Source organism: Dioscorea cayenensis, chromosome 4 (assembly GCF_009730915.1).
Source record: "Dioscorea cayenensis subsp. rotundata cultivar TDr96_F1 chromosome 4, TDr96_F1_v2_PseudoChromosome.rev07_lg8_w22 25.fasta, whole genome shotgun sequence".
NCBI classification, from domain to species: Eukaryota; Viridiplantae; Streptophyta; class Magnoliopsida; order Dioscoreales; family Dioscoreaceae; genus Dioscorea; species Dioscorea cayenensis.
This window is the reverse complement of record NC_052474.1, coordinates 5,567,855-5,590,680: the sequence shown is the minus strand read 5'-3', so window position 1 is coordinate 5,590,680 and position 22,826 is coordinate 5,567,855. Positions and strand designations below refer to the sequence as shown.

General features: G+C 33.0%; 2 protein-coding genes across 2 annotated transcripts; one reads left to right on the top strand and one right to left on the bottom strand.

Annotated features, from left to right (window-relative positions):
• The first annotated feature begins 1,558 nt into the window (after positions 1–1,558).
• Positions 1,559–6,813, top strand: LOC120258505 (carbamoyl-phosphate synthase large chain, chloroplastic). The gene is made up of 4 exons (XM_039265942.1): positions 1,559–2,906; positions 3,681–4,376; positions 4,690–6,252; positions 6,434–6,813. The coding sequence occupies exons 1-3, from the start codon at positions 1,572–1,574 to the stop codon at positions 6,223–6,225; spliced, it is 3,567 nt and encodes a 1,188-aa protein (XP_039121876.1). The 5' UTR covers positions 1,559–1,571; the 3' UTR covers positions 6,226–6,252; positions 6,434–6,813.
• A 115-nt stretch (positions 6,814–6,928) lies between these two features.
• LOC120258506 (IQ domain-containing protein IQM1-like) lies at positions 6,929–10,516 on the bottom strand. Its single transcript, XM_039265943.1, has 10 exons — positions 10,097–10,516; positions 8,987–9,658; positions 8,788–8,902; positions 8,629–8,694; positions 8,458–8,546; positions 8,266–8,353; positions 8,045–8,182; positions 7,858–7,950; positions 7,660–7,761; positions 6,929–7,568 (listed from the first exon to the last, which is right to left on the bottom strand). Exons 2-10 carry the CDS (start codon positions 9,613–9,615, stop codon positions 7,158–7,160), a joined length of 1,731 nt encoding a protein of 576 aa, XP_039121877.1. The 5' UTR covers positions 9,616–9,658; positions 10,097–10,516; the 3' UTR covers positions 6,929–7,157.
• Positions 10,517–22,826: the final 12,310 nt, after the last annotated feature.

The window sequence follows — 22,826 nt, the reverse complement described above, 5'->3', positions numbered from 1 at the left end:
AAGTCTAGAAGCACAAAAATAGTAGTTAGTCATAAGAGTTACTTAATGAAGCAAGGAAAATATACTCATTGAGGATCAGCAAGAGAAATCAACTCCCAATTGAGTAATTTTCTAAGCATGAACAACTATAAAAGTAAAAATATTTTCAATTAGGATGCACTTTATTGAGTTATAAAAAAGAGACAAGTATGCACCTTAAAATACAAATATACAATGAAATATGCTCTTATCCTTCCATGAATCCAAACACACTAACCACTTAATTAATTATATATATATTGATAAATCTAGAAAAGCCAAGCACTTAAACCTCAAAGTAATGGTGGCAAAATCTGGGTCCGGACAAAATTAGGTTCGGACAATTACTACTATAAATAAATAAACTTGTTGTCCGGACCCGGTCCAGTTTTACATCCGGACAAACCTAACTTGTCCATACCCGGTTTCTTTTAAAACTAGATTGTCCGAATATCCAAAATTTGTTCGAATCCTATAAACTACATTTAACTTCACTCAAATATTAAACTATAAAAAATAATTTAATTCACATTATATAAAAAAAAAAATCCAACTATCCAAAACCCAAATCAAGTCATACAAAATTTCAAGTCTTAATAAAAAAACCATATAAGTTTGAAGTTTTTGGAAAATTGGGTTTAAAACAATTGAGTTTATGATTTTGGGCTTTTAAAATTTTAGAGGTACAAAAGCCGGGTTGTCTGAATTTTTTTGTCCAGACCGGGCCCAGATTTAAATTCGGACAATCAAACATTATTCAAACCCAGCTTGGATTAACACAACTTTTATCCAAACCCTTTATGGTCCGGGTCATATAAAATTGAACTGGTGGGCCCGGACAAAGGATTGCCATCCCTGCTTCAAAGCATGGGCTCTAGTTTGGAGTGAAATGTTGGGAGTTACATGAAAGAAATATTTTCTTTGGGCAAATGTTGTTTTATATACATAAAAAATTTGAATTTAAACTCATTCGTTTAAGCATCTATGCGGCTATGCCCCTTGCACTGGATTTTTGGATAGATTATCATTTATTATAATATTTATATTTTATATAATAAAAATATTTAGGAACCGATGATTTTAAATGTTATTTTAAATATAAAAATAATTTTAAATAATAATATAACTATTTACTATATTAATATTTTAAAAAATTTGGTGCCGTGGCAAAATATGCAGCATGGTTGTCGGCGTCATCAAATATTTTTTTTTTAATAAATTTAGATGTTAAAATCAACATTATCATAGTTAAGGCGCGGAAAAGAACAATTAACTATAAAAGAAAAATAATTATTCATGAACTCAACCCCTTATCGGATTCGGGTTCAATCCTTTGATCCGAGTCCACGCGTCACCCTCAGCGCGCCATTTCCACTAATATCATCTCTCAAATTACAATACAAAAGAATCCAGACTAACAACCGTCAGATTGAAATCAACAAGTCCTTAACCGTTGGATCTAAAATCTAACGGCTGAGAACGAGCCGCATAGATTGTCCTCATATTTAATTAGCATCCAAAGATCCGAAACCCTAGTTTTAAGTGGCACGCGAATGAACGGAACTCCAACTCGAGCTCCTTTCCCTCCATCCATGGCGGCGCTCCGGTCACCGCCGGCGATCCCCCGCTCTCTCCTTCCCCACACCTTGAAGACCCTGAGCTACTCCTTTTCGTTTCTTCGTGGTCGCTCCTTGCTCTCCTCGGCGCACTACCAGTTCCCTTGTCTCCATCTCCGCCGTGGGTCCAACTCTCCCCGCTGTCTCGCCGGAGACGCCTCCCCTTCCGATTCCGAGCCCATTCAATGGCGTCTTGGTGGTGGTAAGCGCACGGACATTAAGAAGATCATGATCCTCGGGGCTGGACCGATTGTGATCGGCCAAGCTTGCGAGTTCGACTACTCCGGAACTCAAGCTTGCAAGGCTCTTAGGGATGAGGGCTACGAGGTGGTGCTGGTGAATTCAAATCCGGCGACGATCATGACCGACCCCGGCCTCGCCGACCGTACTTACATCGGTCCTATGACGCCGGAGCTCATTGAGCCTATCCTCGACGCTGAGCGCCCCGACGCACTACTGCCCACCATGGGCGGCCAGACGGCGCTCAACCTCGCTGTCGCACTTGCCGAATCCGGCGCACTCTCTCGCCTTGGCATCCACCTCATCGGCGCCGACCTCGATGCCATCAGGAAGGCCGAGGATCGCGAGCTCTTCAAGAAGGCCATGTTGAACATTGGGTTGAAAACTCCGCCATCCGGTATCGGCACCACCATGGATGAGTGCTTCGAGATTGCTGATAAGATTGGTGAGTTTCCCCTTATCATTCGTCCTGCATTCACTCTTGGCGGCACTGGCGGTGGAATTGCCTACAACCGTGAAGAATTCGAGGCCATTTGCAAATCCGGGCTTGCTGCGAGCGTAACATCGCAGGTGCTTGTTGAAAAGTCGCTCCTTGGTTGGAAGGAGTACGAACTTGAAGTCATGCGCGACCTTGCTGATAATGTGGTTATTATTTGCTCGATTGAGAATATTGATCCAATGGGAGTGCATACTGGGGATTCAATCACTGTGGCACCGGCGCAAACTCTGACAGATAAAGAGTACCAGAGACTGAGGGATTACTCCGTAGCCATCATCAGGGAGATTGGGGTGGAGTGTGGAGGTTCTAATGTGCAGTTTGCTGTGAATCCTTTGGACGGGGAAGTCATGGTGATTGAGATGAACCCTAGAGTATCAAGGTCTTCAGCATTGGCGTCGAAGGCAACTGGATTTCCAATTGCAAAGATGGCAGCGAAGTTGTCCGTCGGATACACACTGGATCAGATTCCAAATGATATCACTAAGAAGACTCCGGCAAGCTTTGAGCCGTCCATTGATTATGTGGTGACAAAGGTGAGGTTTTTCCGTAGTTTCCCATGTGCTTAATGCATTGATGCCTACCCTGATTCTTTGCTTTTTTTATAATTAATTCATGGAGTTATGGTAGGAAAGACTGATGGTAACGCGTCAATATCTAGATAATTGCAAAGATATACATATTGTTCTTTCTATTTATAGATTAATTTATTCATGGTTATCATGACCTTGTTTTGAATAAATTGTTGCAATGCTGCGAAACTGACATACATATGTTTTGGGTGAGATTTTATAGTCTGGTTGACTTTTTGAACATGACGTTTAGGATGTGCCTCCCACAGTATAATTTTGGTAAAGTACAAAATGGTAGTAATGAAAATATTCTCCACGGACAGTTAACACATTTACATGGTCCTGGCATGTGAATCATGAGTCCCAACTTTTCAAGAGGAATGGTAATAAATTATCGGTGGGAACTTAACTAAATACACCGAAGGATCACTTTTCTATAGCTTTTTGACAAATGGGTAATGTGTTTTTTATTATTATTATTTTAAAATAAGACTTTAAAAATTAGACTTTAACATTTTGGTGTCCATTGGATTTTTTTCCTGAACATCAAGGCTAAGGCAATTGTGCGAAAAATTTGAGATTTACATAAGGAAAAAACTCAGATGATAAATTAGGTAAGGTAACTCCTAGGCTAATTGATAAGGACCAAAGTATCTGTAATTCTATTTCCCTGATATAACTTAAACTTCTGTGTAAAATATTACTTTAATCTGATTTCCCTGTGTACTTTATATGCAGATTCCTCGATTTGCTTTTGAGAAATTCCCTGGTTCTCAGCCAGTATTGACGACCCAGATGAAATCTGTTGGCGAAGCAATGGCATTGGGCCGAACTTTCCAAGAATCTTTTCAGAAAGCTGTTCGTTCTTTGGAGTGTGGCTATGCGGGGTGGGGTTGTGCATCTGTTAAGGAGCTTGACTGGGATTGGGATCAGTTGAAGTACAGCTTACGGGTGCCAAATCCTGACCGCATGCATGCAGTATATGCAGCAATGAAGAAAGGGATGAAGGTGGATGAAATTCATGAACTTAGCTATATTGACAAATGGTTTCTTTCTCAGCTAAAAGAGCTGGTAGATGTAGAACAGTTTCTTTTGTCAAGGAGTCTTGAGCAGCTAACTAAAGATGACTTCTATGAGGTTAAAAGGAGGGGCTTCAGTGACAAGCAGATTGCCCATGCAACTAATACTTCTGAGAGAGAGGTGAGATCAAAGCGTTCATCACTTGGTGTGGTTCCAGCATATAAGAGGGTGGATACCTGTGCAGCAGAATTTGAGGCACACACACCCTATATGTACTCATCATATGATTTTGAATGTGAATCAGCTCCTACTCAAAGGCCAAAAGTGTTGATCTTGGGTGGTGGACCTAACCGAATCGGTCAGGGTATTGAGTTTGACTACTGCTGCTGTCATGCTTCTTTTGCCCTTCGGCAGGTCTGGCTGTCTTTTGTGTGTTTTTTGTTTGTTGCGACACTGATTCCATTTCTTCCTTAATAATTTATATTATATTAGTAGTGTTGTGTGCTCCTACTAGTTTATTGAATTTGTTTTCTGTTATTATTATAGTTATTATTGTTGCTACTGCTAATTTAAGTCATTTTCAGATTTCTGTCATACTGTTTCATCAATCATTAGTAGTTTGTGTTAGTTTTAGTTTTCTTTTACTTCGATTTTCCCTGAAGCATGTCAAATGACTATTCTATCTTCGTGGATTACTGATTCTTTTTTACTGTTATGTTTATTTCAGGATGGCTATGAGACAATTATGATGAATTCAAACCCTGAGACTGTGTCTACAGATTATGACACCAGTGATCGTTTATACTTTGAACCTTTGACAGTGGAGGATGTTCTGAATGTGATTGAGTTGGAGCGTCCAGATGGTATTATTGTACAATTTGGAGGTCAGACTCCTCTTAAACTTGCTCTCCCAATACAGCACTACCTGGAAGAACGCAAGTTAGTGTCTGCAACCGGAGGAGGTGTACAAATATGGGGAACATCACCAGATTCTATTGATGCAGCTGAGGACAGAGAGAGATTTAATGCCATTCTCAATGAGCTCAAGGTTGAACAACCCAAAGGAGGGATAGCAAAGAGTGAATCTGATGCTTTGTTGATTGCTGCTGAGATAGGCTATCCTGTAGTTGTTCGACCTTCTTATGTCTTGGGTGGTCGAGCAATGGAGATTGTCTATACTGATGACAAACTCATCACTTATCTTGAGAATGCGGTTGAAGTAGATCCTGAGCGCCCAGTATTGATAGACAAGTACCTGTCTGACGCCATTGAGATTGATGTGGATGCACTAGCTGACTCAAATGGGAATGTGGTCATCGGTGGGATTATGGAACACATAGAACAAGCCGGGGTTCATTCTGGTGACTCAGCCTGTTCTCTTCCTACTAAAACTGTGTCAGCCAGGTGCTTGGAAACAATCAGAACATGGACATCAAAGCTTGCAAAGCGACTTAGTGTCTGTGGGCTTATGAATTGTCAGTATGCGATCACAGCATCTGGTGATGTCTACCTTCTTGAGGCAAACCCTCGTGCTTCCCGCACTGTGCCTTTTGTATCTAAAGCTATTGGTCACCCTTTAGCTAAATATGCTTCACTTGTCATGTCGGGAAAGAGCTTGCATGATATTGAATTCACTGCTGAGGTGATCCCGAAGCATGTTTCTGTTAAGGAGGCTGTGCTTCCTTTTGAGAAGTTCCAAGGCTGTGATGTTCTTCTCGGCCCTGAGATGCGAAGTACTGGGGAGGTAATGGGGATAGATTTTGATTTCTCTGTTGCTTTTGCTAAGGCTCAGATTGCTGCAGGACAAAAGCTTCCACATAGTGGTACAGTGTTCATCAGCCTAAATGATTTGACGAAGCCTCATCTTGCTTCTATTGCTCGTGGATTCCAAGAGCTTGGTTTCAATATTGTTGCAACTTCTGGTACTGCTCGAGTACTTGAATTGGAGGGCATACCAGTTGAGCGTGTCCTTAAGATGCATGAAGGACGTCCTCATGCTGGAGATATGCTTGCAAACGGCCAAATCCAGGTTATGGTGATAACAAGTTCCGGTGATGCCCTTGATTCTATAGATGGTCGGCAATTAAGGAGGATGGCTTTAGCTTATAAGATTCCAATTATAACAACTGTTGCTGGGGCACTAGCAAGTGTGGAAGCTATTAAGAGCTTGAAACATAGCTCTATCAAGATGTTAGCATTGCAAGATTTCTTTAGTACCACAGAGGAGCATCATGGCCTGCAGGCAGCTTCATCTATGTTGTAATCTACCATATTTTCTCAATCAAAAGAGGTTCTCTCTTGAGTCTCAAACTTACTTTTTGGTATTCAAATGCATCTTGTTTCTCAAATTGTGAAAATGGTGGGATTCATCGGCTCTATTGCAGTTATTAGTTTAATAAGGTCGAATTTCTTCAAATCTTTAGCAATTCTCTGATGATCAGAATTCATGGAGTCCTCTTGTTGTGCCACAGGTCACTGTGTTCTCTGCTATAGCTGTGTGCTTTACCAGTGGTGGCAATTGGTCATCTTCTTTGTGGGAATGAGATTTCTTAGGGTTTCAAGAAATGCTACTGGTTGTCCATGGACTTCTTATCTGCTATCTGTAACGGACCTTCAAGTGTAAATTTTCCATGCTCATTGCGGAAACCCTAAAAAGAATCGCCGAGATGAACCGTCTTTGAAACTCAAGAATGGATCAAGTTGCTGCCACTGAAGATTCACCTGAATGTCTTGTATGATTAATCTTATGTAAGATTAAATGTTAATGTACTTTTTTCCTAATAAGGGTGATTTCCTTGATTAATGATCAAACTTAATGCGAAGAGATTTCTTCACATCTATTTCTCAAGAATGAAGAAGGCCATTCTTTGTACCTTACTCTTTGATATGATCTCCGGGATTAAATTTAAAAAGATTGAAGAAAAGATGAAAGGAACAAAGTTCAATATCTATTTCAGAAAAAAAAGGAGTGAATCAATCATTCACCCATTTCATCTTCTATATACATTGAAAGAATGAACTTGTTACAAAAATTATTCGTCCATGATCAAAATGGAACATAGTGGGAAAAAAATAAGAAGAACAAAGAACAATTCACAACTCAATCAAACAGATCTAAAAATGTAGTCAAGGGAAAAAGAACAAAACAAATTGTCATGTTAAATCTCAGCAGCAGCAACAGAGCCTATCTGCACTTCACCTCTTCCTGTGTTGAGGAAGAGTAAGGGAAACTGTAGGTGTAGGAATGCCCATGTATGCAAGCCTCGGTGAAAGCCGGACTTTTGGGCTTGGCCGGGGAGATGGAATTGGCACCTTGTTGCCAATGGGAGATGGGATGACCCTGGGTGAAAGGTTGACTTGCTCCAATGCTCTGCTCTGGAGCTCTGCAGGGTAATCACGGACACAACCGATACGAGGACCGGCCCCAGTAGTCCATTTGCAGGAAAGACGACGACCGAGTTCAAATACTGGTTTAGCTTTCTCTGTAGATTCTTTGGCAGGCTCTTCAAGAGTGGCTGTAGAGTCCTCACTCTCATTATTGGCCACTTTGGCCAGTTCATCTTGCTTTTTGAATGATGGGAATTCATCATCATCTACTGAACATCTCTGGGATTAAAAGAGTTTCAAATGTATCAGCTAAAAATTTCATAGTTCAAATTTATTGACAAGAAGTAGTGGTTTTGCAGCTTTTGTTTACCTTCACATTGGTAAGGTCCACTTCATGGTCTTGAAGGAAGCTGATGAACTCCTTGAAGTTCTCTTCTGTCGGGAGGTAATGTCCACTGTAAGGCCAAATAGCCTACAAAGAAGAAGAAGAAAAGACTGATGATGAGTTGAAAGAAACAAAGAATCTTTATTCTTTAAGCAATGAAGAAAGGAATTCTTCTAAATGTACCTTAAGTTCTCCATCTTTCGCTACCAGTCTCCCGGCAGCAGTTGTAGCTCCCCCGGCAAGAAAACTCGAGTGTTGGAATGTACCCTTTTTTTTCTGCTCAAACAATGAAATGTGATGCATCAGTAATATGGTACTTAATTTTCATTGTATTGGGCTTTATGAATTAAGTAAGATTGATGATTGTTACCTGACCAACATATAGTGCTCTTGTAGTGCTAAGAACGAAAATCCATTTCGATCCTTCGACAGTGTTTACAATGTTCCCGCTTTGTTTGTATACAAGCTTCCCGGATTCCACAATGACCTCATATGCCTCTCTCTCATTCTGGACAAACAGATGATAAGCAGCGATAAGATAAACTGATAATCAAGTGAAAATGGACATAACATTCTAGTCAAAGAACATACAGGTCCAAGATATTTGATGCACTGTTGCTGAAGCTTGCTTCGCGGGCATTTCTCAAGACTAATTTCTCTGCCATCTCCGATATCCAACCTTCATTTTTATTGCAAGAACAATTAAGAAAACATATTTTCACTGATACAATAAACAGAAGCAGAATTATAAAGAGAACTGGAGTAGTCTGCAGAAATGCTCACCAGTAGAAAAATGGCTCAGTGCTCTCGCTTTCGAACCAAATATCATAATAAAGGTGCAAATTATGACCGTATCGGTGTCGTGGATCAATCTGTGGAGACAAGTAAGTGAAGAAAGGTTAGGATGCTTGTAATCAGCATGCTAAGTATCAAAGTAAAAGATGCAATGCATACAGCTTCAAGCCAGTGTTGTAATGCTAGTTTCTGAGCCTTTTCATCCTTTGACAAACCTTTACCAACCTGAAAAACAAAAGTAGCAAAATGTTAACACAAAATACTAGCAATTACATCAAGAAACTAAAAAACCGATCGCATATGTAACATGTTTCTTACCTTAGCCGCTCGAGTCCTTGCTCTAGACCACTTCGACACCGCTGTCTCATGTTTATCGATATGGAAAAACGATATTGAACTTCTCTTCAGAGACGCAAAATCCAATGCTTTCCACCTATATTCAACAAGAAACATAAGATTAAACCGTAAAAACTAAAAAAGCTTCAGAAAACCACAGAAACAAGAATTAGATACCAACCATAATTCCTCAACCACCACAGCACAATCAGCTAAATTTCTCCTTGTCCTGTAACTCTTGTAAACTTTTTGCACCTTCACGGCTGCTGCCTCTAATTCACTCAATGGCCTCGGCGATGAGAACTCAAGAAGTTTAGTCGGGGATTTCATTTCAGCAGCAACATCATTCCTTCCACTCTTTAAAGTAAGAGGTTGAACCTTAGTATCACTCGAGATTTGCAGCTTAACACCAGCAGCAGCTAATCGGCTAGAAGGCCTCGGCGACGAGAACTCAGGAACACGATTCGGAGACTTAAGTGCAGTAACTGCATCATTTCTTTCAGTCTTGAAAGAAAGTGTTTCCACTGCATTGGAATCATTAAAATCTTGTTGACATGAAACTGAAGGTTCAATCTCCCAATTCTTGAAGCTCAGAGATTTTTCAAGAACCGGTTGGCGGGGGCAATCAGAAGACATTGCCTTCCCGGAATCGCTTCGTCTGAAACTCAATGATCTTAATGTCATGCCAACTTCCTTCTCGCCAAAACTGATAGATTTTGCTAAAACAGCTTCAACCTGTCTCAAGCCAAAGAATTTTTCCTTCATAACTTTGACCCATGCCCATGCCAATATTGAGAGGGACAAACCCATAGAACACCAACTCCCAATTATCAACTTGCACAAAATATTTAGCCTACCAAATTGAACATCAATCAATGAGTTCATTATGAATTTGACCAGTACAAATTTAAAAAGAAAAGAGAAAAAGGAAAAAGATAAAAGCCTAACATCACAAAAAAGTAAGAAATTTTGGGGCAATCATACCATGTACCTACTTCAACCCATTTGCATATTCCAAACCACCAAACAAACAAGGAAAATAGACAAAAACTTTCAGCAAAAACCTAACATCACTAGAGCAGTAATTTGGGGTAAATCAAACAATGGTTATTTCTTTTCCATTTGCATGCTCCAATCTTTAACATGAAGAAGAACAAAACTTGAAATCATATAACAAGTATAAATCAAAGTCACATGCAACCTCATCAACAGATAGATACACACAAAAATAAATAAACCAACTCAAAGAACAAGTGAAGAAGTAAGAAAAATGGAGGATGAGTAGCAGTACCTGCAAACACAACACAGAAGGCAAAAAAAACCAAGAAGCACAATGAAAAGATCAGTAGGCTTGGGCTAATTTATACACACTCCAAAAGTCCAAGTTGATGACCAGAGGCTGTCAAAATCCAGCAGTTGAACAAGTTCAAAAACCAAAAAATGGAGTCTTTGGTACTACCCTTCCAATACGAAACTAAGAAAAAAACACACTTTTTTTATTTTTGCTTTGCTTTTTGGTATGTGGATAGAACAAAAGATTTGTGGAAATGGAATTTGAAGAACAAGTACACACGAGGCTAAAAGACCTTTGAAGTATTCAAGTCTTTATATGGTGTTTCATCCGAGTTTTTTCTATGGAATTTTTTTTTTTTTTTGGAGTTGTTTGTTTGTGAGCAGGTGAGAAAACATGCACTGCAGTTTCCATGAACCTCATTTTTTGGTCTCTCATGTCTGCTTCCTTTTTTGTCAAGGTCAGCTTGTCTTGTTGTTCTGGATTGAAGACTGTCTTTTTCTTTTTCTTATTATTATTATTTTTTATTTTGATTTTTTTACTATATATATGAACCACTGACATTTATTTATTTATTTATTTATTTTTACTATTTCAATCTCTGTATTTTATTTATTTAGTTTATTTTTAATATATATATATATATATACATATAAGCCAATGACCCCTATGATTCTCTGGTTGTTGGTAGAAATTAAAGATGGAATTTTTATATACAGTGAAAGTATATGATATATTTAAAAAGCTTCTGATGATACGTGTGTATTCACATTTTTTTTTAAAAAAAATACACATATAAAATGTGTTGTTCATGTTTTTTTTAAAAAAAGTAAAGAATAGTAAAAGTATAAGTATAATTTAAATTCTTAAGAGTTTTATGAGATTGTCAAAATGGATGTAAAGCACATTCAAAACGTTGGAAAAAAATTAAAAAATATATATTAAAAAGTGTGTGAAAAATAATCAAAATATAAGAAAAAACTAAGTGGAATATTAATTGTATGCGCGCGTTCTTGCATTGTGTTTATTATATGTCTATGTGTGTGAACATGCATATAAAAATATAAAGAAAATAAACAGTACAAATATAATGAGTTTGATGGCTAATAATGTTGGTTTACAAGATTTAGATTATGAAACTTCATGAAACTATAAATTTATATATATGTATATAACTTTTTCCTTATCAATTAAAGTGATCAAAATGGTTATTTTTTAGAAGTTTTTTTTTTTATAGTGGATTACTTAAAGAAGATTTAAAATACATACATATATATATATATATAACTATATATATACACATTTATTAACAAAAGTTAACTATTTTTTGTAATTATAAACATAGCTTTGGAAGAGTCTAACTATGCCTATGGCCAAAGTCTAACCGTGTGGAAGATCTTTTTTGGCTAAATAAATTATTTCCTTTTTAAATTCAATGTTCAACCTTTGTGGTTTGCTTGGAAATTTGAATGCCAACCTCCGTTGGCCAATGGATTTTACATGATTGACCTTCCTTAATATATATATATATATATATTATAAAGGAGACCGATCGAGTCCTCACTTTTTATATCTTTTTCAACTCTAATTTAAATTGATAAAATTACTATATATATACATACATTTATTTATTAATGTAACATGAATTATCAAGCTGGTTGTTTACGAGTAATTATTCTTCTCTATTTATATTTTATTTATAATTTTTTCTAAACAATACTTAAAAATTTTTTACAGTTATTTTTAATACATTTTTATTCTAATTATAATTCCTTAATTAATCGGAATAACTCTTCAATTATTTTGAAAGAATAACTCGATTACATGATTAAAGACTTATTCCACAAAATTTTAACCAATAAATATACCCAAGTTATATATAAAAATAAAATAAAAACTTTAAAGGAAGTTGTAATAATTTAAATTTAGTTAAAGATTTATATATATATATATATATGTTTCATTAAAAAAAATGATATATATGTATGGAGTATATATTATATGCAAACAACGATGACATATGACACATAATACATTAATTATCATTTATTTCCTTCATATGTATTTAATGAAAGGACCACCTCATTAAAAAAAATGAATAAATGGAAGACAGGTTGGAAAAGAGACAGGAGTTATAAAGAGCAGTGGATGAATGAGATTTTATTATGTATTTGAGTTGACTAGTTATTTCTTGCTATTGTTTTGGGCTGCTAGATTTTTATTATTGAAATTGATTGATAGCAGCCCTCCGTCCGAAATTTCTTTTCCTCTTTAATAATTCTCAATTTTTTTATTTATTAATAATAATTTTTTACTGTATAATTTACATTTTCAAGTTATAATCATTTTTTTAAAATAATAACACAATTAAAATCTTCATCATAATAATATATTTGAAGCATATATATATATAAAAATTAGCAGGTAGGTCTATTCAATGAGCGTGTGCCTTTCTTTTGGGGTAGTAAGAAAGAGATGTATAAGGTATTGATTATAAAATTAAAAAAGAATTCATCAAAATAAAGGAGAATTTTTATGGATGGCATTTTTTTTTTGTTGTTGTTTAAGTAATAAAAATCATTAAAAAATTAATTATTTGGAATTTTGAATAAGTTAAGAAATTCCAAAATTTTATAGTAAAACATTAAAATAATGTAGAAAGAATTAATGTACATAGATTAATTTTGATGAGGGGAATAATTATTCTTGGTAACATATAGTACAAGAGAAATTTGTATATTATTAATTTAAACATATTCCTATTATTTATGATAGAGTAATTGATATAAATACTATACCATTTTGTAAATGTATACTTACCCTCAAAAATATCTATTTGAAACTTTTAACTTGTTGTCAATGACATCTTCATCTATTTGCACCGGGTCGTATGTATAAAATATTTGTTTTTATTTATAGGGTAGTTTCGAATCTCAATTCACGTAGGATGAGAACACAAACGTAATGAGGTGTATTAAGGTATTAATTCAATAATTCTATATCAGTGCACTTCTTTAACGTGATTTGTTTACTCTATAAAAAAAACTATTTTAATTAGTCAAAATTTTCAAAAAAATTATTCCAATAAAAAACAAATTCTAAAAAAAATTAGGAATTAAAAGAATTAAAATTATGAAGCTATAAGCATCTTGGTTTGATGTGGGAAATGAGGTTTAAAGTAGAAACCGTTGACTAGTCAACCAAAATATAAAGTCATCGCACGTGAGGTCATGATTTGACTGTATGGGCACCACCAATGTTTGGACATTGAACACGTCACACAACATGGCAATAATTTTGACTATTTATTTTATTATGCCAATAGTTTAGAAGTTAGAAGTTAGAACTTTTCATAAGATTTCTATTTATTTTATTATCCCAAATAACTTCTTTTTTTACTATTCATGTGGTCCTCATCCCCAACATGCCAATAATTGTGGCAACTAAAACCAGGACATAAATGAATTATCATATATTTATATAATTGTTTAAACTAAAACCAGGACTAAATACAAAGACTCAATGAATTCTCTCATGTCTCACACTCACACGTGACGCCTGCATGCACGTCACACACTCACACACATACAATTTCATGGAACTAGATACAAACTATCTGGCCCTTTCTTTTTCCCGGCTTATGAAATTTATATTTATAAAATATATTTATTTATTTATTATTTTTCTATAATAAACAATAAATTTAGTTTGATTGCAGTTATGATGCCATATTCATCATTTTTGTTTGTTTACTTTGTAAATTTTATATTAGTGTATATATATAATTATTAGTATTCTTCCGCGTAGTTCTTCTACATCCGTCCTTGTAATGTAATAATAGTCATGAATTTCTTTTTTCTATTTTGGGTAATGATAATAGTCATGGACTCATGAATTCACATTAGTCATATTTATTTTTTTTGGGATCAATAAATTTTATATTTATATAAAATAATTTACTTAATTTTCGTAAGACGAATAATAAATTTTGTTTTTCAATCCAATTATATATAATTATAATGTCTTCTTTCAGGCCTAGTTGATAAATCTCATTATAGTCAAAATTATGAATAAGTGAGTGTCTTTGCAATATAATTGTAATTGAGATTTCACATTTCTCATCTTTGTTTGCTTAATCATTTTTTATTTGTTAAAAAAAAATAATTTGGACCTTTTTATTATTTCTGATCTGAATATAGTGATGAGTCACAGTTTATCACCTCTGCTTTTTGGCCCAATTTATAAATTTGATATTGATCGAAATTATAGATGACAACTTACTTGGGATTTTTTTTATTTATATCAATACTAATATTTCCAAAATGAGATATAATGATGATTATAAATAAATGCACATCTCCATCAATCCTTTTTTTTTTTTTCTCCTTACATATTTGATTTAGACAGGGTTGATTTGCACTTGAACTTCTCATCGATTACTTGTTTTCGAGGTAATAAGAAAAGGAAATGTATAAAATATTGATTATGAGATTAAAGAAGAATTCGTCATGGATGACATTTTTTTTGTTTATGTAACAAAAATCATTAAAAATTTAATTATTTTGAATTTTGAATAAGTTATAAAATTCTAAAATAATTAATGTACATAGATTAATTTTGATGAGGGGAATAATTATTCTTGGTAACATATAATACAAGAGAAATTTATAAATTATTAATTTAAACATATTCCTATTATTTATGATAAAGTAGTTAGTATAAATACCATATCTTATTGGAAATATATTCTCATCATAATAAATGTCTATTTTAACATTGTAACATATTTGCAATGACTTCTTAGTCTATTAGAGTATTAGTTTGTCTACGTAAGTGTGGTAAAGTATTAACTTTACATCTGTATACGTGTTTGATGTGACTTGTTTATTTTGTAAAAAAAATCATTTTAATTTGTCAAAATTCTTAAAAAAAATTATTCCAATTAAAAACTAATTCTTAAAAAATAAATAATAAAAAGAATAAAAACTATGAAGCTATAAGCATCTTGGTTTGATGTGGGAAATGAGGTTCAAGGGGGAAACCGTTGACTGGTCAACCAAATCTCTAAAGTCATCGCACGTGCGGGCATGATTTGACTGTACGGGCACCAATGTTTGACCATTGGACACGTACATGGACGTTGGAAGTTAGAACATATCATGAGATTTCCATTTATTTTATTATTATTATTATTATTATTATCTCAAATAACTTCTTTTTTATTATTATTTATGTGGTCCATATCCCCAACATGCCAATAATTGTGCCAACAAAAATCAGGACCATAAATGAATTATCATATATTTATATAATTGTTTAAAATGAGGGACTATATATAAAGACTCAACGAAATCTCTCATGTCTCACACTCACACGTGACGCATGCATGCACGTCACACACACACACAAAAACAATATCATGGGACAAGGATGCAAACTATTTGATCCTTTCTTTTTCCTGGCTTATGAAATTTATATTTAAAAAAATATATATTTAATATTTTTCTATAATAAACAATAAATTTACTGTTATTACAGTTGTGATCGCATATTCATCATTTTTGTTTGTTTACTTTGTAAATTTTATATTGGTAAATATATATATATATATAATTTTTACTATGCTTCCACGTTGTTCTTCTAAATCCATCCTTCTAATGCAATAATAGTCATGTTTTTTTTTTAATGATAATAGTCATGCACTCATGAATTCACATTTGTAATCTTTAGTTTTTTTTCCCAATCAATAAATTAATTGTATTTACATAAAATAATTTGCATAATTTTTTTATGACAAATAATAAATTTTTTTTTTCAACCTTTCCAACCTAGTCAATAAATCTGACTTTGGTAGAAATTATGGATGACAACTCATTTAACATTTTTTAATTTATAATAAAAATAATAATAGTTATAATAATAATAATAATAATAATAATAATAATTATTATTATTATTATTATCTTTTACAATAAAGTCATTCTAATTGTGGACCATGAGGTTAATCATTTTTTACCTAGTCGGTAAATTTTATATTAAGAACATAATATTTTATTATTTTTTACGTTGAATAATCAATTCAGTTTTATAATATATATAGTTAACAATGGATGATAAATACCTTTCACTTAAAGATTTATTAAGAGCTATTTATATTTATTAACTTGGTCAGACATCTTAGATATCATATATGACAATAAAAATTTGTCATGTGCATACTAAGAAGATTTACAAAAATCATATGCTAATAAATACTCTTGTTATGTAATCTTAAAAGAGAAAGATATGACTTTTTATGTGGAGGATATATCAAAACCTATTTCAACAAAACTATAAGATAATACCCAGACCCAAAACCAATATATAAATAATGCTATAAACAGTACAGCTAGCATGGGGTTTTGAATCAACACCTGACCATATACTTCTAAGTGCATTTACCACCAAACTAAGAAAATGCCTTTATAATATAATTTTAATCAAGATTTCACATTTTTCACCTCTGATTTTTGGCACAGTTTATAAATTTAATATTGATGGAAACTTTAAATGACGACTTACTCGGGAAATTTTTATTTGTAATAATACAAATATTTTTAAAATAAGATATAATGATGGATTATATATGCACACATCTCCATCACTCCCTCTCTTCTTTGTCGCTCTACATAATTGATTGGACAGCGTTGATATGCACTCCACTTCTCATACATTACTTGTTTTTAATATATATGTGTGTCTATATGAATAGTATTAATTTTGCTTTTAACATTTTATTTTTATTTTTATTGAATAAAGTAAGTAAATTATTGTCAGTAATACACAAAATAGTACAAACATTTGAGCAATGAGAAACAACCAAAACCAAGATAAAAGACAAAATACGAGAAAAAGACTAACAACATAAATAACTAGGAGCTAGGAGATATATAATCATTGGGTGAAGTTCTCATAGACAAAACAAACAAACAAATAAATTTAAAAAAAAAAAAAGACAAAGTGCAAGACACAACTGCTTTGATGATTTTGATGATGTTCACTCTATAATAATAAAGGACATATATACTCAAGTTGTCGACTGTATAGTTAGGATATCAATGGTATTATAATTCTATAGATAATAGAACAAAACATTTGTAAGAGAATAATTTTGGAGTACACACTGCATTATTATAGCGTGATAGTTCTGTAGGTAGTGTGATTAGAAGAGTCACTCAAAAACTCACTAGAATAAGGAACACGCACGTACAATCAAGCAAGAGAAAGAAAACAAGTAACTTGGTAACCCAGTTCGGCACAATCTTGCTTACATCTAGAGGGCCAAGCCCGGAGAAATAATCCACTAAAAAAGGTGATAGCATAAAGAGTACAACTCTCCCTTACTCTCTCAAGATAAAGAATACCCTCTTAAGATTGCCTGATGCCCACTCTCCTAAACCCTCACCGAAGGGTCTCTCCCTTGTGGCTCATCCTAAATCTTCAAACATTATATCTTATATAGACGTAAAAACACTGGTTGTGTTGAAGAGTTGTGTGTATTTTATTAAGTCATATGGACGTTAAATACAGTAAATACAAATGAGTAATAAAGTTTGTTACAACAGAAAGATATGGCATCTAATGGAAGATTACATTTAAGCAAAACAAAACTATAGATAAGACTAAGCTAACTAATATTTGACTTGGTAGATTCTTGATCTTTTGAGATCAGTTTAACAGGCCACTTCCCCATTGGAGACTCCAATCTTGGACCGAAGAACAATAAATTGTTGACGACTTAAGGCTTTAGTGAGGACATCGACCAGCTGATCTTTAGTGGAGATGTGATGAACTATGAGTTGCCCATTTGTGACACATTCTTGGACAAAATGATAATCAAGAGAAATATGTTTCATTCTGGAATGGAAGACTGGGTTGGCACAAAGATAAGTAGCACCTATGTTATCACAAAACAATGATGGAGGCTGAGATAATTTGATCCCTAACTCATGAAGAAGATTTTCAATCCACATAATATCAACAACAGTGTTAGCAAGTGCTTTGTATTCAGATTCTGTTGAAGAGTGCGAAACGGTCTTTTGACGGCATGATTTCCAGGAAATAGCATTAGAGCCTTGATAAATAAGATAAGCTGCAATGGAGCGACCATCATCATGATTTCCACCCCAATCTGAGTCATTGAATGCCCGTAAGTGAAGAGCAATGTCTTTACGTAGAAAAAGACCATGAAAAATAGTGTTCTTGAGATAACGAAGAACTCATTTCAATGCTGTCTAATGAATTTCAATAAGGGAATGCATAAATTGGGAGAGACGATTAACAGCAAATGAAACATTCGGGCGAGTGAGAGATAAATATTGAAGTCCACCAACAAGCTTTCTAAAAGGAGTGGGATCTATTGGAGGGGAGCCATCCTTAAGTAATAGAGGTGTAGATGAGCACATGGGAGTAGTGACTCCTTTAGCTCCAGCCATAGAGAAGGATTCCAAGAGATTAGAAATATGACGATGTTGAGACAAAAAAAGACAAGTAGGGGTGTGAATCACCTTAACACCCAAGAATTGATGTAGGACGCCAAGATCTTTCAAGGAAAATCTCTGGCCAAGTTGGATGACAAACGATTCGAGAAATCGATCATTGTTACCAGTGAGAATGATATCATCAACATAAACCAAGAAATAAAGACAAACACCATCCATATTGTAAACAAACAGAGAGGAATCAGCGACAGAATTCTTGAAACCAAATTGAAGAAGAAAACCCTTGAGTTCTTGGTACCAAGCTCTTGGAGCTTGCTTGAAACCATAAAGAGTTTTCTTGAGCTTATAAACATGATGCGACAGTGAAGAATGAATGCAGTTAGATCCTTCATCTTTTAGAATTCTCCGCGGCTACCTAACTTGGACACTTTCCAAAGTTAAATGTTGCATCACCCAGTTGCAACATTACTCACCTTACTGAACATGACTGAGTTCTAGCTAGTTGCACCCGAATTTGCGACCTTCAACCTTCCCGGTTCCTTCAATCCGCCTCGTAGCAGTTGACTTGACCCGAACTCCTCCTGCCTGCAGCTGCTTCATTCCTCACGTCACTTCAGTTGTCCCTCTCCCGAGGGTCGCACCTACCAAGGCACACCAACTATCTCAGCAAAGATGGTCACCGAAGATCTCCCTATCTTCTTTCCAAACTTGGTCCAAGTTTGGTCTTCCCAAATGATCTTCGTTTGACTCATGGAAATATTATTACTAAACTTGATCTCATCTTATACAATTTTAGCCTTCAATATCTTCAAGTATAATCTCCAATCATCCATGCTTGGATCTTTAAATCTACAATCAAATTTTCAGTCAATCTTCCATATATGATTTGTCTCCTTGATTATCTCCGCGCATAATTAGCTCTTAGATTTCCCTTCATATTATGTTGCTAAATATGGTCTTGATAATCCCATTGGCTTCTTCTTACCTAATTTAGTTTGTGTCTTCAAATAGCTTTACACCAAACTAAGCTTTATACAATCTCCATGATGATCTTTATTCATGCCAACAATATAATATTCCTCTCTTTTTAAGATAGATCTTTTTAAAAGGAGTTCTATTAAAGATATTATTTATCATCTCTGATCTTACCAAGAATAGATCAAATCATGTCTAAGATAAAACTTACTTTTTTTGAAGAGATCCGTTTAACTTGATGCGCTTTCCAAAATTAGTTGATCATTACATGAACCATTGAGAGGAATTTCTTCTAAACATGGTCTCCCATCATGATCTTCTAGTCTCATATCTTCATATGCCATGTCATCAAGCTATAGCTACATCATCATCCTAGTCATTTCTCTTTTTTGCGAAGTCATCATTGTCACGTCATCTTCCTTTGCCATGTCACTTCTTGGCTTGTCACATAATGCCAATCCATGTCGTCAGACTCAACATGGCGCCATAAATAAAATTGATTAAAATAAAGTTACATATAGTTGATATTAACTATTAACAATTTATGATATTAAAATGTATATTTTAAAACAACAAAAAAGAGGTCTTAATGGCTAGTTGACAAATAAAAAAAAAAATTATATATATATATATATATATAATGTGGACAAAGCCGAAATTAAATTGCTTAAAGTAAGACAAACAAAAAATAATAATGTGCGTCTTACGTAAAACTTGATTAGAGTAAAACAAAACTAATTTAATTTATACAATAAATCTAAAATTATCATCCACTTAAGCATCCTCTAATTGACTTTCTTTTTGACTTTGGCTAATTAATTAATTGAAATGACCACATGCTAAAACTGTGCTTTAAATTAGATTAATAAATTTGCATGAATTATGCAATTAATTAAGTGTGCGTCTAGTTAGTTAGCAATCTTCATTAAATGAGTTCTTGTGTAAAGGGTTAAGCGATTAAATTTAGTCAACTTCCAGAAATTGAAAATCAATTAACTATATATATACTATAGACGTAAATTGATTGAAATATACTTGTGAATGTTTGAGTCCAATAAATCGCCACTGAAATACATTGATGTAAAATATCAAAACCTTGAGTTTTTAACCTATGATGTGAATGTGCTAATTGATTCTATTTATAACCCGTCTGCAATTTAAACATCAAATTAATTTTTTAATTACCAAAAGTTTTATCTTCTTCTTTTGTTTTTCTCTCATCTGTGTTCATCATCCTTTTTTTTCTTATTTTATTTTATATTTCTAAATGTGATCCTCTTGTTGTTGATGCTAATTCCTTTTTTTTTACATGTTTTTCTCTTTAGTTGTTTTTTTGTATTAAGTATTTTTATTTTTTTTTACTTTTCAAAAAATTATTTATTGCATAACTCTATTTATAATAATTTTTCTTTTTTTATAAACTAACATGGGAGAGATGTAGGAAGAAAAAAATGGAAGTGAGTTATTTTAAATGGAGGTGTTTATCGTTTAGTGTAAAAATAAATAAATAAATAAATAAATAAATAAAATAAAATAAAATAAAATGGAAGTGGGTTTGACAAAAGCTTATGAATTGATCAGGTAATAGAGGAATATGGATTAACAGATGCTCATAAGCATGTATCTCCAATATACTTCTCTACATTTAAAAAATATTACAAAAATATGGTGACAAAGTCATCTTCTTAATATTAATTACCTGATGTTCTCTTCCTTGAATTATTTTTTTTAAAAAAGGGATTTTCACCTGCAAACTTAGAGTGACCTTAATGTCCATTGAAATTATATCATGGTCCTTTGAGACCTTACTTATATTTATAATTCTTATAAATATCATCAATTAAAATATTATTATAACTCTTTCTTGTTCACCTCTCTCAACCAATCAAATTTTTTCACTATCACAAATTTAACATCATATAAATTAAAATTAAACAAGGGAAAAGTTTTTAAGATGTCAAAGATTTATGTTGAATTCAAGATTTAGCCACAATCACATCATAGCTTTTTTTGTTTGAAAATTTTGGTAAAAGTTTTGTCTTGGTGCTTGAGGAGGGGCAATAACATTTTTCCTTAAAGTTTTGAAATTTCATTAATATATAATCTATACTATTATATATATATATATATATGCATATATGTACTTTTTTTATTATAAGTAGCTAAGTTTGATTTTTGTTTTGTACATGCAAAAGTTGACCAACCTTCCTTGGAAGACCATTTTGAAGATGACTTGGTCTGTTTCCATTGGACCAACATTTATTTACACAAAATATAATTGAGTCTTCAATTTAAATTAATTTTTTAGTTCTTGATTTTTGTATTTAATTTGGAATGTGAGAAAGAGAGGTTGATGGCTAGATAAAACAATGCAGTTGTTGCACATTTTGGAATTTTTTTTAAAAGAGTTTGGTGTTCTATTGTTGGACTTAGGAAAGTGCAAAGAGGTTTCTTTGATTAAAAAAAAAAGTGTATGAACATTTGTTTATTCTTATCTACCATTGACTCTGAATAAATTAAAATAATAAGTTACGTGTCGGTGAGTTGTGATAAACTTAATTAACACTAATCAAACAAGATCAAGTTAAGTGTTAACAGCTGTTTTTATATAAAATTTATAAGCAATATATAGAGAAATGATTCTTTTTATTCTTCTTAGAAACCATTAGAAACCATTAAACAAGTTGGCATGAATAATATTATAAAAAAGCTTTTGATTTATTTTTAATCTAAAATTAAAAATGATAAAAAAAATATAATATTTCCTATCGTGAATGTTGTTTTTAAAACAACGTAATGAAATATGATATTTTTCTATGCAATTTCTGATGATCAAACAATCTTTAATAAGTAATAAGTAATAAGTATATATATATATATATATCAACTAGATTTTTGAAATAGATATAACTTAAATACCGCAAATAAAAAATTAAAAAGAAAATTTAATAATTTAGAGTTTATAGAATCTCCCTTGAGTAAAGGGATAAACACCTTCCTTATATGTTTAAAATGCTTATTGTTTATATAGACTTTTTTTTTAAAAAAGAAGAAATAGAAGAAAAAAATATTAGAAAAAAAAATCAAATAAAAAATATATATGAGGGCTAAAATGAATGTGCACCGAAATTGTCACGTGAAAAAAAATAATAAATTAAATTAAAATAAAAAAATAATAAAAATGAGTGAGAATATAAAAAAAGAAATAAAAAGAAATGGATAAGATAAGAAGGGATTTTGAAATTTAAAAAAAGTGAAGAAGGAAAAAATCTCTC

Coding starts and splice junctions, on each gene's coding strand:
- LOC120258505 (XM_039265942.1), top strand. CDS start 1,572: ATGAACGGAACTCCAACTCGAGCTCCTTTCCCTCCATCCATGGCGGCG. Junction 2,907..3,680: donor TTGATTATGTGGTGACAAAG/GTGAGGTTTTTC, acceptor CTTTATATGCAG/ATTCCTCGATTTGCTTTTGA. Junction 4,377..4,689: donor CTTCTTTTGCCCTTCGGCAG/GTCTGGCTGTCT, acceptor TGTTTATTTCAG/GATGGCTATGAGACAATTAT.
- LOC120258506 (XM_039265943.1), bottom strand. CDS start 9,615: ATGGGTTTGTCCCTCTCAATATTGGCATGGGCATGGGTCAAAGTTATG. Junction 8,695..8,787: donor CAAGGACTCGAGCGGCTAAG/GTAAGAAACATG, acceptor TTTGTTTTTCAG/GTTGGTAAAGGTTTGTCAAA. Junction 8,354..8,457: donor ACTGAGCCATTTTTCTACTG/GTGAGCATTTCT, acceptor ATAAAAATGAAG/GTTGGATATCGGAGATGGCA.